The following is a 14,974-nucleotide window of genomic DNA, read 5'->3' as shown; positions in this document are numbered from 1 at the left end:
ACCTCCCCCCAAAACACACCACACACACACAAACCGCGCAGCACACACACAACGCTACAGACACACAGCGCTCCACAAACAACGCAACACACAAACAACACCGCTCTCACCCGCCATCACACCCAGACAACACCCAGAACATGTACAGCGCCCTACACAAACACTTGGTAAGTACACACAACATCTATATCTATATATATATATATATATATATCTCTATATCTATATATATATATCTCTCTATATCCATATATATATCTATATATATCCATATATATCTGTATGTATGTATGTATGTATGTATGTATGTATGTATGTATGTATGTATGTATGTATGTATACACATACATACATATATATATAATATATATATATATATATATATATATATATATATATATATATATATATATATATAGTGAGACCACACAAAACCCCCTATATACATTGAGAGCGCACGCACAGCACCCCATGTGCCTACACAGCAATCTACATGCAGCATGAGCCCAATACATACAGTGAGACCACACACACAACCCCCAATATACAGTATGAGCGCCCACACATTCCCTGCTATACAGTATGAACCCATATAGAGCTCTACATTAACATGAGAACCCCAAAATAGTTAGTGTGTGACCCCAATATACTGAAAGAGACCTCCTATAGCTCCCTATATACAGTACGAGCCCTCACACAGCCTCCCTAGATTCAGTATGAGACCTCACAGTTAATATAAACCCCACATGGCCTGTTTATATATTGGCACACATGCCACAGAAAAAAAAACCCAAAACAAACCAACACACAAATATACTCACTATCTCTGTGGTTTCCTCTGTGCGCTGATGCTACCTACAGCAGACATGATGTAGTGATGTCATCGCGTTTCCAGTCTCACACACTGATTGGTGGAAGAAAGAGCCAGCGGCTCTGTCCTCCACAATTCTATTGACTGCTATCTACACATGGTGCGGCCCGTGGGCCAGTGTTCTCAGCCCTTCGGCTGTCTCGGTCCATGGACTGGAATGAAAAAGCAGGAGTGCTGGATGTGGGCGTGGGCCACACAGACAGTTTATAGCAGACTCTGGCAAAGTCCTCATGTGAATAGTAAAAATGGTGATGTGCTCTCCACCAGAATAGGTGGACTGAAAGTCATGTCACTGGAAGTAGAAAATGTTATTGTCTGACTCATGTGACCACGGCTGTTATTTAGGAAACTCTTCACCTTCAGTAAATTAACTTTTGTTGGAGCTTTTCTTGTCCAGTCCAGGGCAACCCCTTTCACCCCTTCACAACCGGCCGATTTTGCATTTTCCGTTTTTTTTTCGCCATTCTTCTTCCGCGAGACGTAACTTTTTTTATTTTTCAGTCAATATGGTCATATGAGGGCTTGTTTTTTGTGAACGAGCTATACTTTTAAATGCACCCATGAGTTTTACCATATACTGTACTGGAAAACGGCAAAAAAATTCCAAATGCGGACAAATTGCAAAAAAAGTGCAATAGCGCTATTGTTTTTGAGATTGAATAAACTATGTGTTTGCTAAATTATAAAACTAAATGTGATGATGTGATGCCTGAAGTTGGTGCGAGTTCGTAAACACCAAACAGATAGGTTTACTGTTATCTAAGGGGTTAAAAAAAAATCAGAAGTTTGTCCGAAAAAAGTGGCGTACGTTTTACGCCATATTCCGTGACTCGTAGCGTTCTCATTTTTCGGGATCTATGGCTAAGTGATGTTTTATTTTTTGTGTCTCGAGTTGACATTTCTAACGGTACCATTTTTGCGCAGATGCTACGTTTTGATCGCCTGTGATTGTATTTAGCGCAAAATTTGTGGCAACCAAAAAACGTAATTTTGGCATTTGGAATTTTTTTGCAGCTACGCCGTTTACTGATCAGATTAATTGATTTTATATCTTGATAGATTGGGCATTTCTGAACACGGCGATACCAAATGTGTGTATATTTTTTAAACCCTTTCATTTTCAATAGGGCGAAAGGGGGGTGATTTGAACTTTTAGGGTTTTTTACATTTTCTTTAAAAAACTTTTTTTTTTTTTTTATTTTACTAGGTCCCCTAGGGGACTATATGGATCAGCAGTCTGATGGTTCATTCATTTCTGCTGACCACAGCTACATAGCTGTAAAACACCAGATATGCTCATTTGCTGTCTCACCCAGCTCTCGGCTGTGTGAGGCAGGAAGTGAGTCATGTGAGCTACAGGAGTCATCACACGACACTGTGCTACCATGACAACCACCAAAAGTCACGTGATCACGTCACTTTACTTCCGGTATCGGCAGTGAGTAAATGTTTACTGCCCATTGCGATTATAATGGCGCTGTCACTTCTTGACAGCGCCATTTAAGGGGTTAAAAGGCACAGGCGGATAACAATTCCGCTCGTTCCTGGCAGGCACACATCTCAAGAGGTAAAAATCAACTGAGATGGGCGCCGATCGTTGCAAGCTGCTTGCAGCAGACCGCGGGCAGTAACACTATGACTGCTAGGATGTATGATTACTGGCTGTGGTCGTTAAGGGGGTTAACTCTAATTAACAAAAAAATAAACGAAAATATACGCAATGGGTACCATCTGTCGGCCATCTTTTACTAATTAAATCACATGTTCAAAACAGATAAAACTACCTTTAAGGTTGAGGGATGGACAACCCAGTCAGGGAATATGGAGAGTATGTCGTACAGTGGTATACTTGACCAGGGGCCACAATTGTGATAATAAATTAATTCTAAATAAGACATTGCTGTATGCAGCACTCTTGATAAAGGAAAGAAAAATATAAAGGGAATCTAACATATATGCTTGGCGAGTATGTCAGGTGCTTTCCTGGTGCATATGCTGAATATGTACAAATACAGAGATGTGAACAGTGCCTAAAAGGCAAACTTACCACCCAAGGTCGTTTCCTTTCCAGCATCTCTATTTTATCAAGGTGACGCTTCTTCTCATAGTATCTTTCAACATCTTGCTTGTATCTTTCATTTCCTTGCTTCATTTTCTCCAAAAATTCTTGTTTGCTTTTACATGAATCCTGAACGATCAAAATAAACAATCAATTTTGCACCAATTTAATGAGTAGGGACTAGAACAAGTCACAATGTCAGTCTTACCTGTGGCATAACAAAGCTCCTAGGCCTCAATAAAAAATATCACAAAAGTCAATTTTATGTTCTTGAGCATGAGCAGCTTTACTAAGAAATTCAATGCTGTCCTCTATTAGACTACAGATGTAACACCAGATACCAAACACACAGCGGATGGAAAGATCACCAAAGTCCAAGCTACTCTACCAGTAGGTAGCTCCTCAGCACTGTCTGATGCTCCAGTTTTTGAGGGTGTTACAACAGAAAGCCCATATAAGCACCTTGTTCTAAGCATACAACTGTAAACTGATAGTGGAATGTGGCGGCTCTCCTTTGGTGATATACATTGGGAATATGGAGACTACATGGACTGCATAACGTGATGAAAATAGATACACAGTAGCAGATTTTCTAAACCTGACAGTGTAAAGTTATACCAGAATGTCTTAACCTCTTTGCAACATCCACCATATATGTACGGCACAGCGAAAGTGCATTCCCGCAGATCGCTATACATGTACGTCATAATGATATTGCTGGCTTACAAGTAAAACCAGTCATATCAGTGTTTGGTAGTTATATATCGTAGCGGACACCCTACTGTGATTGTAGCAAGCAGTGATAGTGTTGGCTGTGGATTGTGACCTGAACACACCTGAAGATGTCCTTGTTTGTATAAGAGTGCCCAATGTGTATGTAAATGTGTAGTAGTAGTAGTAACATATATATATTTCTCTTATAGGTGTATTTGGGGTGCCATGTTTCTAGTTGCCACCGGTCTTGAGCTCCATAGGCCCCGCCCCTTTCACACATCAGTTTTTTCCCATCAGTCACAATCCCTCGAATTTTGAAAAAAAAACGGATCCAGCAACCTATGCCACTGGTCCCTTTTTTTTTTTATCATCGACTTGCATTAGTGACGGATGGCCTCACGTATTCCACACGAGGGGTATGACGATTCCAGCTCTGTAACATCTGAATCACAGAGCGCGATCATTGTGCATGACTGCACGCTGTAAATTCAGGCAGAGAATGAGCAGCAGGATCAGTGGTGACGTCACTCAGGTTAGCCGCAGCCACAGCTGAAGGTTCCCATGGCCCTCCACCTGTGACCACAGGTAACCTGCCCTCAGGGGACCTCAAAAACCTCTGATGAGGTCACAGAGTTCACTCAAGTCCCCTGAGGTCAGGTAACTTGCGGTCACAAGTGGAGAACCGTGAGAGCCTCCAGCTGTGGCCGCGACTAACTTGAGTGACGTCACTGCTCACTCAGTCTGTCTGAAGTCCACAGTGGGCGGTCATGATCGTGCGCTATGATTCAGATGTAGCAGTGTTGGAATCATCATGGGACCTACTGTGGATTAAGTCGGACCTGCAGGGGTGTTTTGGCGGTTAATAAAGTGGTGAAAGAGGGTGAGTTTTATTGTAGTTTATTTTAAATAGAGGATTTTTTCAGTGTTTGTGTTTATTTATTTTCAGATTACAGATTAGTAATGAGGGGGTCTCAGACGCCTCCCATTACTAATCTAGGGCTTAGTAGCAGCTGTGAGCTACGATTAATCCCTTATTACCCCGATTGCCACCACACCGGGGCAATCGGGAAGAACCCTGGTAAAGTGCTGGGATTGTTGCATCTAATGGATGAGACAATCTGGGGCAGCTGCAGGCTGCTTTTAGGCTGGGGGGGCCCAATAAGCATGGGTCTCCCCAGCCTAAGAATATCAGCCCGCACCTGTCGGTCTTTATCATGGGTATCAAAATCAGGGGGATTGCTCGCCATTTTTTAAAATTATTTTTTATTTAAATAATTAAAAAGAAAAAAAACGCCGTATGCGGTTCCTTCTATTTTGATGCACAGCCAAGATAAGTACAGGGCTGGGGGCTACAGCCTGTAGCCGTAGGCTTTATCTGTACTGGGTATCATAATATAGGGGGACCCTAGGACAATTTTTTTCATTTATTTTTACTGTACGATATAGACACACATAGCGTTTGTGATTGGAAACAGCCAGATGCTGTCACACCGGCTGGGGGCGTATCTGACTGCAACCAATTATTGACATCAGTGGGCAGGGAAAGAAGTGCATATGCAATGAAGGATAATTAGCTGCCCCAGAAGAGGATGAGCAGAATGGAAGAAGTTACAGCAGTGGCAGAGACTTGGTAAGTACAGCCCACTTGCTCCTATCACACTATCCTTTCTAGCCCCATTTTTAATCGCTGGATTTTAGTCCCCATAGACTTATATGGGGACAGGCATTCGGACAGATATATGGGACCAATCCCAGGCCGGAACTGGATTTTTTTTTAAAAAGATCCGCCGATTATTATCTGTGTCTGCCATCACTATTCTTGAAGGGTTTTTTCTTTAAAAACTTGAACCGCTTTAAAAAGGAAGAAGTATAGTACCTCAAGCTCTTTCTCATTTTTCCTGAAGTTTTTCAGTTCACAGTGATAGTTGTACATCTCTGGAGGTCCAATTGACTTCTCTGTTGCTTCAAGCAGCTCAATTTTCGATAATTTGGCAAATTCCCCAACTTTATCCTGCAAAATGGTATAAAGCACAGAGTGATCAGAACAGAGCAAAAATCAAAAACTCTTGCACTAGGCAGCAATTGTAAAGGCACCTATAAACAGACTAAAGTCGACAAAACCGTTGATAGTCTAATGTGTATTGGTGCCTCCCAACTGTCCCGATAAATGTCAGTGAACAGAAGGAATCGGCAAGTTTAATTTTAGACTGCTGCTCCTCTTGTTCTTTAAGAGCTCAGACACTATTGTAGAGAAGTCAGGAGAAGTCAACGGTGCAAGCACTCCTATGTATGGGGGAGTCAGGGGAGAAAGCTGCTGGCAAACAGCTATTTGAATTGCATTCAGAGGTTAGAGGTCTTAACTCCAGTTTGAACATGTTAAACTGGACACATCATGGAATACTGACTGCAGAGCAGAATTAAAGGGAACCAATCACCAGGATCTTCGTTTATAAGCTAAAGCCAGTGCTATACTGGCACTATCAGGCTGATTCTCTACATACCTGTAGTGGTCAGCTCGGATGTTTAGGTTTTGAAATCCAAGAAAGTTTATAAAATCGGCAGCTTCTTGAGTGACAGCAGCTGATGATCAGATAATATCTGGGGGGGTATTCATAGTTATTCCCTTCCCCTGTTAGAATTAGTATAAGTATTATACCATCGATTCCCCTCTTCACTTGCAGGACCTGTGGTGAGGTCATACCCATGTAAGCAGAAGGGGCGGGGCCTCAGCCAACAAAGCGGATACCACAAATCAACATTTTTCTCTTGGTTGGAGACCCGCCCCTTCTGGTCACATGGCTATGACCTCACACAGTTCCTGCTAGTGTAAAAGTAAATTGATGGTATAATACTTATCCCCTCCCCCTGTTAGAATTAGCATAAGTATGAATACACCCCCCCGCTATTATCTGCTCCTCAGCTGCTGTCACTCAAGAAGCTGCCGATTTTATAAACTTTACTTTCTTGAATTTCAAAACCTAAACATCTGAGCTGACCACTACAGGTATGTATAGAATCAGCTTGATACTGCCAGTATAGCACTGGCTTTAGGTTATATACGAAAATCCTGGTGATTGGTTCCCTTTGAACACCATTTTTATTTTATAACTTCTCCTCTCAGTCATACAGATATTAGAAGAAGCACTCTGCAAGCGATCATATTGAGATGGAAGGAGTATCATACCACTACAAATCTACCAAGACCCAGCCGTCCCTCAAAAATACAATATCAAACAAGGAGAAGACTGATCAGAGATGCAGCCAAGAGGCCCATGATCACTCTTAATGAACTGCAAAGATCTACGGCACGGTGGCTCAGTGGTTAGCACTGCAGTCTTGCAGCGCTGCGGTCCTGGGTTCAAATCCCACCAAGGACACCATCTGCAAGGAGTTTGTATGTTCTCCCCGTGTTTGCGTGGGTTTCCTCCGGGTTCTCCGGTTTCCTCCCACATTCCAAAAAGACATACAGATAGGGACTCTAGACTGTGAGCCCCAATGGGGACAGTGTTGCCAATGTATGTAAAGCGCTGTGGAATTAATAGCGCTATATAAATGAATAAAATTATTATTATTATTATTATTATCTACAGCTGAGGTGGGAGAGTCTGTCCATAGGACAACAATCAGTCGTACACTGCACAAATCTGGCCTTTATGGAAGAGTGTCAAGAAGAAAGCCATTTCTCAAAGATATCCATAATAAGTGTTTAAAATTTGCCACAAGCCACCTGGGAGACACACCAAACATGTGGAAGAAGGTGCTGTGGTCAGATGAAACCAAAATCAAACTTTTTGGGCACAATGCCAAACGATATGTTTGGCGTAAAAGCAACACAGCTGATCACCCTGAACACACCATCCCCACTGTCAAACATGGTGGTGGCAGCATCATGGTTTGGGCCTGCTTTTCTTCAGCAGGGATAGGGAAGATGGTTAAAATTGATGGGAAGATGGATGGAGCCAAATACAGGACCATTCTTGAAGAAAACCTGTTGGAGTCTGCAAAAGACCTGAGACTGGGAGGGAGATTTGTCTTCCAACAAGAAAATGATCCCAAACATAAAGCAAAATCTTCAATGGAATGGTTCACAAAGTGACTTTTGAAGGTTAACCCCAGTAGTTTTTGCTGCATGGCAGTTACTATATACTTTTTTGCTATACTGGATCCTTGGTGAGCTCACCTTTTTCTGGTATTGTTATCTTTATCTCCTGGTTCACATCAAGTGGAGTTAGTATATGTTCTCCTCACAGGAGTAAAGATAATCAGAGTAATCTCCTTTTCTCTCCATTTCACCCTGATCAAATTGTTTTTATATTTAAATCGTATATACAGTATACTATGGTGACCCATGTATTTTGTATGCAATAAAAAACATTTTTTATATGCAATAAATGTGTGTTGGGTCACATTAACTATGTATGAATTATCAAATGGCACACAAAGTCCTTTTTGGTTCGATTGTTTTCGCTCAGTTTTAAGGGCGTGCCGGTACGGCCTTGAGACAGCTGTGTTAGTGATTCCGCAATCAAGTTTTTTTTGTGTTATTAGTCCCTGTATACACTAGCATAGATAGAGATCTTTAGAGAAAGTATTTCTAAAGATTCTTTATAATATCCTAATGAGCGCGGGGACTAGTCCCAAGGGTGTTATATCCCTCGACTAGCTGCCCTCTTAGCATGTTAGCACGCCCACAGGGCTGTACTAACATGCTATTCAATTCAGCATCACCAGCGGTGACGTGAGTACCTGTGTTCGTGCTTCTGAATGCCAGGCACTTCCAGTCATGCACAGTATGAAGCCGGGTGTACGCGTCCCGATTTCAGAGAGGTATACTGCGCATGACTGGAAGTGACAGGCAATCAGAAGCGTGGTCACAGCTAACACAAGTACTCGTGTCACCGCTGGTGATGCTGCATTGAGTAGCACGTTAGTACACCCATGGGCATGCTACCATACTAAGAGGGCGGATTAGTCGGGGGATATAACATCCTTGGGACTAGTCCCCACGCTCATTACCATAAGATAAAAGATCTTTAGAAATACTTTTTCTAAAGATCTCGTTATGTATGCTACTAGATACAGGGACGGTAAGGCAGAGATTAGAAATATGCACCCAACCTAATAACAGACCGAGCTGCTGGAGAATGGGAGAACACTATACAGCAAGGGACACAAGCTGATGTTCCAGGACAACGAATGCCTCACAAAACTAAGGTAAAGCTACTAGATACAGGGATAGTTAGGCAGGGATTAGCAATATGCACCCAGAACTGCTCGTGGTTTTAGGTGCATATTGCACCTGACAGGTTCCCTTTAATGACTTTATAAATGAAACATAGGTTTACCTGTGGAAGAAATTGGCAGAAATTTCCCACTTGAATGTTCAATGCTGCCACCTGCTCTTCAACCATCTTTAAAGGGGCATTTTTGCCATTGATGTACCATGTCGACTGGTTGTTTGATACTTGAATTTCACGAGTGAGGATCAAGTTTCCAGAAGCCCTGTAACTAAATAACAAAGACATACTAAATTGTGAAAAACAACTAATAATGAATATTGAAAATATGAAAATCTAAAACATCCATTATTCATAATCTAGGACGTTATTTCACATTGGTGGTTATTAACTGTGCTGGGTAAATGTAAAAAATATACTGAAAATATTTAGTACTGCTACAGATAAAAAAAATGTTATAAAATGTCCACCTGCAATTTTTTTCTGAAAACCAGATGAAGCATCAGAACAAGGGCATCTGTAACATGCTTTTTCCTTCACTTTTTTAGACTTTCAACAACATTCTGAACATTTTTCAGAGTTTTTCTCAGTGCCAGAAACATAATAAAAACATACCTAACCACTGCACAATCTTTTTTGAACGGATGGCTGTGCAACTATATGCAATTGTCATGAAGGTATTGGAATTGTAATATTAAATAAGGAAGATTTATTTTAGAACTAAAAACTGTCAAATGCATTACGCAATTTATCTTGAGTCAATCTAGAGGTGCAATATTATAAATTCCCAGTCAGCAAAACTCCTAGAATAGATGAATGATGCCAAGTGGCTAAAACTGAACCCTGACAAAGCTGAGGTTCTTTTCGTCAGATCCTTGTCTTGGGGCAACATCACCAGAAGACCCGTCAGCACAGGTACATACCCTCATGACCTCCCAGCTGGACTAATGTGAAGCCCTGTACATAGACCTCTTAGATAAAGCAATGCATTGCTTTCACATATTCCAAAATGTCACAGCTAGGATAACACTGGTCTACAAAAAAAAAAAATATTTTCTGGCATAGACTTTAAGAACAGTTTTAGACTAATTTGAGGGTGCTGAATTCAAATCTGATCTTATAATTTCTCTATCACATCACGTTTTTGCACTATAGGTATATATCCCATTTTCATGAATTCCATGAAAAATATAAGTAGTGTATCAAAAGTGCCAGTTTTTATGGTTCACTAAGGTAAATTTAGTTTTCATTTAGTCTCCCAATAAATGTGAGAACATCTTTGTTTTCTTTGAACATGCATAATTCCCATTTGTTATAAGAAAGTAAACAAACAGTTTTAAATGTACACAACAGTCGTGTGCATGTACTGTTTTATTTATTGAAATTTTCAATGAATTTTGATAGTTTTTTTATCCTGCTGTTTTTCTATTTTTTGTTTGTGAATCAATACCTAAGGTGTGGGGGGGGCAGAAATTCAATGAACAACTCAGGTAGCTAACAACTTTTATCTTGTATTTCTCTGCAGGATGTTTTGCTGTTATAACAATGGCCTCTACATCTCGCAGAAGACAGTGCTCAAATGATCCAAATATTTTTTGTTACATCTGTGGAAACTTTACTGTGAAGACTCAGAGGCGCAACATTACTCTCTTTGTTAAGAGGGTGTATTTTGCGTACTTCTAAGTAAAACGTGGAGACCAAGACAAGCATTGGGCTCCTCACAAAGTGTGCAAAACCTGTATTGAGAGCTTGAGATCATGTCTCAAGGAAAGAATGCTAAACTTTAGTTTGGAGTTCCTATGGTTTGGAGAGAACCACCAAATCATTTAGAAGACTGCTATTTCTGCCTTGTCGATGTAAGAGGTTTCAATAAGAAAAACAAGCAATATTTGCAATACCAGAGTATCCCTTCAGCTATTCAACCAGTTGCCCATAGTGAAGACATACCTGTTCCAAAATATACTGCGCTTCCAGAAAACGTTGACACAGATCTCTCCTCACATTGTTATACTTATGAAGAAGAAAGTCCAGATATTTTTCAGCCATGTGATGAAAATTGTGACAAACCAATTCTGTTTACTCAGTCTGCTTTGAATGATCTGGTTAGAGATCTTTATCTACCAAAAGAGTCTGCTGAACTATTGGCTTCAAGACTACAAGAGAATCGAATGTTGAAACCCGGAACAAGTGTCTCATTTTATCGTAACAGGGAAGGAGAACTGCATAAGAACTTCCATTCAGATGGCCAGCTTGTCTACTGTACAGATGTTGAAGGGCTACTTCTCTTTATGGGACTTCCAGCATATGATTCAAGGGATTGGAGGCTTTTTATTGATAGTTCCAAAAGAAGTTTAAAATGTGTTCAGTTACCCAATGGAAATAAGTATGGCTCTGTACCAATAGGTCATTCTGTAAAACTTGTAATGTTCATGGGTGGTTAATTTGTGTTGATTTGAAAATGGTTAACTTTTTTTGGGTCTGCAAGGAGGGTACAAAAACACCCTTGATTTCTGTGCTACTGTTGACAGTAGAGCTACAGCAGAGCATTGGGTGAAAACTGAATGGCCTCAGGGACAGAGTTGGCATCTGGCAATAAGAATGTCATCCATGATCCTCTAGTGGTTAGGAAGAACATGGTCTTTCCTCCCTTGCACATAAAACTTGGATTGATGAAGCAGTTAGTCAAAGCTCTCAATCACAGTGGAGAATGCTTTAACTATATATGTTCAACTTTTCCTGGTCTTAGTGAAGAGAAGAAAAAGGCTGGAATATTTGATGGACCTCAAATAAGGACACTTAGAGACCCAAATTTTATCACATCAATGAATGAGACAGAAGAAAGAACTTGGAATGCATTTTGTAATGTGGTGCAGAATTTTCTAGGGAATAAGAAAGCAGACAACTATGAAGAGATTGTGGAAGAACTACTAATGAGTCTGCGAAATATTGGATGTAGAATGAGTATCAAGATTCACTATTTACACAGTAATTTGGACTTTTTCCCAGAGAACCTTGTGGATGTGAGCGAGGAACAAATGGAGCAATTTCATCAGGACATTAAAACAATGGGAGAACGGTATCAAGGCCGGTGGGACTCACAAATGATGGCTGACTATTGATGGAGGTTGAGGAGAGACAACCCAGAAGCTGTACATCACAGATCAGCCAAGAAAAGAAAGTTCAAATAACTGCCATTTGCCATTCATCTGTGTGCCATTTTTTTGTGTTTTTATATTTTGTTGTTTAATTCTTGTATATTTGATTTGCTGTACATAGACTTTGTAATCTTTGTTATTCCTTGATTACAAATAAACAAAATGTAGTACCTAAAATAATGTGTTTTTATCATAAAACATTCGATATGAGTAATTTTCATCAAAAATTGAAAATATCTGGAAATCCTGATGTGATAGCCAAAAACGGAATTCATATTTGTAATCAGCAGGCAAAATTGACTTAAAATGTTTTAAAACCTTTTGCCAGAAAAATTGCGTTGACCAGTGTAATACTCAATCAACCTTGACATACTCCAAAAACACCAATCCGTCACCCATTGCACTGGTTGACTTAAAAATGAAGAATAATTCAAAATTTGCCTGATGTCCTTTAAAGTCATGAACAAATTAGGCCCCAGCTTCTTGTAGGATCTACTGAATTTCTACACTTTGTCAACTATTAAGATCAACAGACATGAATAAACTGTTTGTACCTGGGATATGGCAGGAAACATTTCATGGCAGAAGCTTTTCTTATGCAACCCCAACTACAGTGGAATCTCGCTTAACGAGTAACCCACTTAACGAGAATTTTGCTTAACAAGCAAACTTTCTGTAAATTTGTAACTCGATTTACGAGAAAGCTTTGCTGTACGAGTGAAATCCTCACTGCACACACTTTCGGTTCCGTACATCCACCGTGCTCTAACCCGCACTTGCAGTCCACACAAACACACACATGCACGCACAAACACACACAAACACACATGCACGCACGCACGCACACACAGTATTATTCTCACCTTACCTTCCATTCCACCGCCGGCCTCATGGTTCTTGTAGTTCCCGGGTACATCGCGACGAACTACATGACCCAAGAGGCCCATGATGGAATGGAAGGTAAGGTGAGTATATAATGTAATATAATATAATATAGTGTACCTTCCGTTTCATCGCCAGCCTCCTGGGTCCTGTAGTTCGTCGCTCCGCTCCACTCCAGGCTGAGCATCGGCATCCATAGCGACAAAGCAGGAACTTCCTGTCAGACGCTACTCAAAGGCAGCGCACTGGCCAATCAGAGGCAAGCGGCTCTGCCTCTGACGTCAGCGCTCTAGCCGCGGAAGTTCCTCCATTGTCGTTATGGTAACCCGATACACAGCCCGGCCCCGTACCAGAGAACAGCAAGTCCCAGGAGACCGGCGATGGAACGGAAGGTAAGGTGAGCATATAATATGTGCGTGTGTGTTTGTACGTGTTTGTGCATGTGTGGAATGACAGAATAGGGGACAAGGATGGGACATTTAACACCGTTGGTGGAACGAATTGTCTGCATTGCAATGATTTCCTATGGGAAATTTTGCTTTGCTGAACGAGTAACTTGGTTAACAAGCACAGTCCCAGAACGGATTGTTCTCGTTAAGCAAGGTTCCACTGTACTTAGAAAAATAAGCAATATCAACCTTGGACAGATTCAAATTAAGACTCAAAACTTACCTATGCCATTTGGAATTTAAAAAACAAATAACACACTCACCTCCCCAACAAAGGACACTGTGCCAAGCTGATTATTTTACTGTCCTAATGCGCTCCATTGTGAGAAAAGTGCAATACAAACATTTGTTATTTTGCAGTCACAATTCTGCATGATTTACAGCATATAATTCCAAATATTTCCTGTATTCCTAAAGGGCAATGATGACAACGTAATTATCGCCTGTCCAGTGGCAGGGTGTTAATTTGTTAATCCGCAGGGAACACTCTGCTGCTCCATTCAAAGTAATGGGACTGATGACGTTCGCCAAGACTGAATAGAGCAGCAGCGTGCATATGCGAACAAAGATACTCATCCCTCCGGATTTCCAGTCCAAAATGAGTTCTGGAGTACGGAGCCAAATCAGGCCCAAGAGAAAAGGGTGTGATAGGTTTGGAAGCACCAGAAAGGATTACTTCTCTATATGCAACATTCCGACCTGGAGTTTTACTTGTTCCGTGGGAAGGTGTACGGACTCTGATAAGGTCTTTACATAGACAGACGTTAGCAAAAGACTTTGGAGATATTGAACAAGAATCTGTTAATTATCCACCACAGCTTGGTGCAGGAAGCTTCCTGACTATCCAGTCTCCAAGAGAGTCAGACATCTCCACAAAACATGGACACTGGCAGAGTTAACGGTAACAGAGGGGAGCAGTTAACCTCGCCTTGGGCAGCCTCCCCACAAGACCTTAGGTTTGAGAGTTTCTCGACTTCATGGGACAAGAATGGATGAGATGTTCAACACCGCCGAAAAAGCCCAGTATTTTGGCACGACAATGCTCCTGCCATGACTTTGTTAGCTTGACGCGATCAACCTGCATCAGTTGCGAAGCAGCTACGTACGCGGAAGTCTGGGAGATTAAAGGCCTCTGGAAGGATGGAGCTAGATTCAGCTGTTGTCTCTTGCGTGCCACCTGGATGTCTCATTCCTGGTACCTGAGAACAATCTGGGCAGCCAAGGAGATGAGATCATCAAGGGTAGGGGAGGAATCACAGGCAGTTTGTCCTTAATCCTCCCAGACAGGCCCTCCCAGGAAATGGCTACCAGCTCCTCATTATTTCATCCCAGCTACCAAAAAACGTACAGATTTGCACTGCATACTGATCCATGGTCCGACTACCCTGACACAACTTTAGAAGAGAGGATGTTGCATAGAAGACACGACCTGGCTCGCTGAAGACTTTCTTGAAGGCCCCCAAGAAGACCTAAAAGTCCAAGATGACGGGGTCTCCTCTCTCCCATAGGGGGGTGACCCAGGAAAGAATCTTTCCTCCCAGATGGGACATCTAAAAGGGCACTTTGCCTGATCTGAAGTGAACTGGTGGGAAAGCAGCTCAAAGTGC

At 41.4% G+C, this 14,974-nt stretch overlaps 1 protein-coding gene across 2 annotated transcripts in view; it reads right to left on the bottom strand.

Moving 5' to 3' along the window:
* The window catches only part of SMC5 (structural maintenance of chromosomes 5), a 266,453-nt gene that overhangs the window by 201,968 nt on the left and 49,511 nt on the right, over positions 1-14,974 (bottom strand). For both annotated transcript variants that reach the window (XM_075317886.1, XM_075317896.1), the window contains exons 4-6: positions 8,990-9,152; positions 5,521-5,655; positions 2,919-3,059 (exon numbers count right to left, since the gene is read on the bottom strand). In XM_075317886.1, coding sequence (XP_075174001.1) covers positions 2,919-3,059; positions 5,521-5,655; positions 8,990-9,152 — 439 coding nt within the window. The remainder of the gene's footprint in view (positions 1-2,918; positions 3,060-5,520; positions 5,656-8,989; positions 9,153-14,974) is intronic.

The sequence above is a fragment of the Anomaloglossus baeobatrachus genome, chromosome 1 (assembly GCF_048569485.1).
Source record: "Anomaloglossus baeobatrachus isolate aAnoBae1 chromosome 1, aAnoBae1.hap1, whole genome shotgun sequence".
Classification (NCBI taxonomy): domain Eukaryota; kingdom Metazoa; phylum Chordata; class Amphibia; order Anura; family Aromobatidae; genus Anomaloglossus; species Anomaloglossus baeobatrachus.
This window is presented reverse-complemented; position numbering and strand designations above follow the sequence as displayed.